Source organism: Alosa pseudoharengus, unplaced genomic scaffold, assembly GCF_046254945.1.
Source record: "Alosa pseudoharengus isolate Yale_2024_CS ecotype anadromous, Long Island Sound unplaced genomic scaffold, YU_APseudo_1.1 YU_APseudo_1.1_scf_17, whole genome shotgun sequence".
NCBI lineage: Eukaryota > Metazoa > Chordata > Actinopteri > Clupeiformes > Clupeidae > Alosa > Alosa pseudoharengus.
Genome location: NW_027468640.1, coordinates 5,699,362 through 5,704,361, shown reverse-complemented (window position 1 = coordinate 5,704,361; position 5,000 = coordinate 5,699,362). Strand labels below are relative to the sequence as shown.

At 44.0% G+C, this 5,000-nt stretch overlaps 1 protein-coding gene across 1 annotated transcript in view; it reads left to right on the top strand.

Annotated features, from left to right (window-relative positions):
• nectin4a (nectin cell adhesion molecule 4a) overlaps positions 1–5,000 on the top strand; it is a 34,784-nt gene that overhangs the window by 23,144 nt on the left and 6,640 nt on the right. The window contains exon 6 of the mRNA XM_076289567.1: positions 4,624–4,784. Within this exon, the coding sequence (XP_076145682.1) occupies positions 4,624–4,784 (161 nt within the window). The remainder of the gene's footprint in view (positions 1–4,623; positions 4,785–5,000) is intronic.

The window sequence follows — 5,000 nt, the reverse complement described above, 5'->3', positions numbered from 1 at the left end:
CGCAACTCAAACACTCTGGCCAGTGACCTGCTAAAGATGCTTGTTTTTTGTTGCTGTTTTTGTTCGCCAAGAACTGATCAAGTGAAGTGAGCTGACCTGAGGCTGCGCAGCGCTGAAGGCAATATGTAAAAGTGTTGAAGGCGGGACAGACAGACGTAAGAAAATAGACCTTGCAAAATGCAAACATGCGTGCAATCAAACAACTGCATATAGGCCTATGCCATGTAAAAACGTGACATTATTGCGAATTAAATTTAGTTTAGTTTGCATGCATTTTTTTTAAACTCATGTCGTAGTCTACGGCCCGGTTAGGAATGTCCTGCGGCCCGGTGGTTGGGGACCGCTGCCCTAAATGACAGTATAAACACTAGAAGTATGGCACTCTTTGTACAGATGTTTGTGGAGTCCAGATTAGTGTAGATTTCTTTAATGATTTCTCACTTCCTGCAGAGACCTGAGAGACCAGGAAATACAGAGTGGACAGTTATCATGCAAACATCTGCATATGTAAAATATCTGGAAAGTTCCTTTTCCTCCTGTGTGGGCACAGGTAGATAGTGTTCACACACACACACAGACACACACACACAACACACACAGACACATACGCAAATTAGGCCAGCCAGCCAGGCCAGTGTTGAGAAAGCGGAAAGCTTACTCTGTTTATTCAGACATGTGTAGCCTATGTGTGTGTGTGTGTACGTAAATATTTTCATCCATACATTGGCTCTCTCTGTGTGTGTACCTGTGTGTGTGTGTAATATGTTTTATCCATGCACTGGCTGTGTGTCTGTGTGACTGTGACGTAGTACTTGGTGGGCAGCCAAGTACTACTTCCCTACGGCCTACTGGTTAGCGCTTCGGTCTTGTAACTGGAGGGTTGCCGGTTCGAACCCCGACCAGTAGGCACGGCTGAAGTGCCCTTGAGCAAGGCACCTAACCCCTCACTGCTCCCCGAGCGCCGCTGTTGATGCAGGCAGCTCACTGCGCCGGGATTAGTGTGTGCTTCACCTCACTGTGTGTTCACTGTGTGCTGAGTGTGTTTCACTAATTCACGGATTGGGATAAATGCAAATGCAAGACCAAATTTCCCTCATAGGATCAAAAGAGTATATATACTATACTTAATACTATACTAGTACTCAAATATTTGCATACACACATTGGCTGTGTGTGTGTGGGCGTGTGTGTGCGTGTGTGTGTGTATGTGTGTGTGCGTGCGTGTGAGTGTGTGTGTGTTTGTGTGTCTACTACTGGTGTGTTTGATATGAAAACATAACGAGTATAGTGAAAGAAAAAAATCTCATAGTCAGAGCAGTGAGATTTGCATGCGCTGATCTAAAACTCCATGGAGTCCATGTTGTCATGGTAACCCATGTCACCAGAACATACGTGTAGTGTTGTCAAGGCAGCCAATATCACCATGGAATCTTAGGCTCAGATGAAGTGTATCAAGTGGAAAACTGCTGGGTCTGCTACTGGTGAATGCATAATTGAGGGAAAAGATTGGTGGAAGTCTCTCTCTCTCTCTCTCTCTCTCTCATAGATAGCCTGGCAGACATTTTGTACCCAGTGTACAACAATTCTGCACTAAACAGTCATAAGAACTCTACACTAAACAGACCAGTAGGACCATGTATATTGTTTGTGTTTGCCTGTGGGTGTCAGGTGAGCACACGTGTGTGTGTGTGTGTGTGTGTGTGTGTGTGTGTTTTCTAATGAGGATACAGACTGTGAATGTGACTTCAGCCAAAGTCCTTTTAGGCAAGTCCCTCCACTTGGCGGCCATATTGCAACACTTTTTGGGCACTTATCGGGCATCTATTTCGGCAGAAATGCGTGTGCAAAGCTTCATGACACCAATCTTGCTCCAGCGGCAAGATCACAACACATGATTGGCACGATGTCTTCACAACACACCACATTATTGGCTCAATGTATTCACAACACAACACATGATTGGCTCAATGTATTCACATGTCACATGGTGGGATATGTGTAGACAACTGCCATATTGGCGTTACAAACTAACTATGGAGGATTTTTTGAGTGCTGTGTCTACTCATTAGAAAGTCTCTGCTTCAGCCAATCAAACGCAATTTCAATAGATCTTGCGGTCAAAGACAAATCTCCAGCGTAAGAGTCTCTCTTCGTCTATTGTGTGTTGTACGGTGGTTTTCACGTCTTCTCATTCCGAGGACACCAGTCATGTTTCATATCAATCGCAGGTTTTTTAGTCTTGGCTCATGCAGATAGTAACGTGGACACTGTCAATAACTAAAAGGTGAGCGCTCTCCTGCTCCGGACGGGAAGCCACCAGGGTCCTCGTCCAGCAAGGTCTTATCAGGGTTGTGTCCTCGTCCAGCAGGGTCTTATCAGGGTTGTGTCCTCGTCCAGCAGGGTCTTATCAGGGTTGTGTCCTCGACCAGCAGTGTCTTATCAGGGTTGTGGGGTTGTGTCCTCGTCTAGCAGGGTCTTATCAGGGTTGTGGGGTTGTGTCCTCGTCCAGCAGGGTCTTATCAGGGTTGTGTCCTCGTCCAGCAGGGTCTTATCGGTTTCTTCTTGGCTGGTCATTCAGAGCAGAGCGCTGGAGGCCAAGCTACTTCCGTTTCAGCTCCATTGTTCAACATCCTGTGAGGTTTCCCCCAAGTGCATGATGGGAAATCAACACAAAAGAGCATGATGGGAAATCAACACAAAAGAGCATGATGGGGAAATCCACACAAAAGTGATCTAGTTGGAAAATAGTGACCCTTGAAAATATCCCCCATTCTTTGCAGAAAAAAATACTCAATTCAACAAACTTCACCCACGCGTCTGGTCAAGGTGGTCTGGCCAAAGCTTAATGGAACACGCCGACTTTTTGGGACTTTATCACTTATTCACCGTATTCCCCAGAGTTTGATAAGCGGTGGGTGCGTCAGACCCGAGTAACTGCACGCACGGAGATGAGAAGGGTATGTATCGACTTATTGAACTCTGGGGAATACGGTGAATGAGCTAAAGTCCCTAAAAAACGGTGTGTTCCGTTAGCACGTAGTCTTTGACATAATAGTGTGTTTCCCCCATCCTGTAGCCTCTGGCTGTGATTCCTAAATGTTCTGTGAAACGTGTCTGTGGCATTAATGTGATGTATTCATGTTTGGTCTTGAACTGACCCTTCTCATGTGGGCAGCAGTCTACTCATGGCAATCTAAAGTCTAAAGTATCGGTGCATAGTTAGTGATATATCAATGATTATATGATGATTGTACGTCTCCGCTGTAATCTGCACATTCACTTGAATCAGACCCTTCACCTCTCACACCAGCTGACCAATCTGTTTTTTTTGGTTATCGAAGTTGACTTTGGTCAACTGGCATCTGATATGTAGTGTAGCTATATTTGGTTTTACCTTGCATGCAGTTTGATTCATATTGGCTACATTTAAGTGTATGATTTACTGTTTCATAAATGGTTCATTCATCCACAGTCCATAGGCTATACCACAAGCTGATAAACTACATGGCAATATTGAAGGTACATTTTATGGAGTCAGATTAATCATAATTTCAATATAATATTTACCACTGATGCGCCGTGCTGTCCCATAACGTTCAAGACGCGCTTATAACCTTTACAGCCAAAGTATCTCTCTTCCTGGGAGACCAATAAGATGAACCACAAAGTGTCTCTCTTCCCGGGAGACCAATGAGATGAACCACAAAGTGTCTCTTCCTGTGATGCCATTGGGCTGAGCCTTACTATGAGATGAACCATTGTCTTCAGGGGTGTCTGACTTAAGAATGTCCATAAATATGTCTCAGCTGAATATCCATGAATATGTTTTGGTTGAATGTCCATGAATATGTTTTGGTTGAATCTCCATGAATATGTTTTGGTTGAATGTCCATGAATATGTGTTGGTTGACTGTACCTGAATATGTGCTGGTTGACTGTACCTGAATATATGTTGGTTAACTCATTGAGTGCCGAAAACTTAATATTACGTTTTTCCTTCCCATGCGTTGAGTGGCAAAAACGTAATATTACGTTTTTAGCTTTTTTTTTTTAAATGACGAAACTAGACACTCTAACACACCTTATATCTGATGTTGGGAACTCTGTGATGAATGAAAATGAAATATATGACGATCGAAAAACTCATGAAACTCTGGACATTTTATCTGGACATTTTATCGATTGCCGCTTTGGGTCGAATCAGTGACGCATGCACGTCAGCTGAAAACCAGGCCATTTTCGTGGGTCTATCACTAGGTGGCAGTCTCGCTAGGTCACTTCCCGGAACTTTACAGGCAACACTTCATATTTCATGAAAGATGTTATATCCATTTCTAGAAAAAAAAACAGCGATTTTGATGAAAACTAGCCACTGTTTAGCTTGCGATTTCTCAGGAACAGAGGCGTTTAGAAATACACGGTTTGCATCCACCGAGAGCTTAAAGTCTCACCTTTTAAACGAGCCATTGTATGTGTTCATAGCTATAACACAGAATATGCTGTGGCTGTACAAAAATCATCAACAATGGTCTAGACTGCTGGCACTCTAGGACAAAGCTTCCGAAAACAGCTTGGCATTCAATGAGTTAACCGTAAACATAAATGTGCACCTGTTGCTCACAGGGAAGGTGGGGCTCTACCTGAGGAGGTGGAGGAGACTCCTGAAGGCACGCTGAAGTTTGGCAGACCTCTCAGCCAATCAGATTCTGGGATATACCAGTGCACCGCCTCCAACGTTGTAGGCTCCGCCAAGGCTAAGATGGAGGTCACAGTGACAGAAACAGGTGTGTGTGTGTTTGTTTGTGTGTTGCTGTCTGTGTGTGTGTGTGTGTGTGTGTGTGCGCATGTGTGTGTGTGTGTGTGTGTGTGTGTGTATGTTTATGTATTTGTTAGGGGTGTGAATCTCTCATGTAAAAGACGATACGATTCGCATCTAGATACATGGGCACGATTCGAAAAGATACATGTTCATAAAAAACGATTCAGTACGATTTGATGCG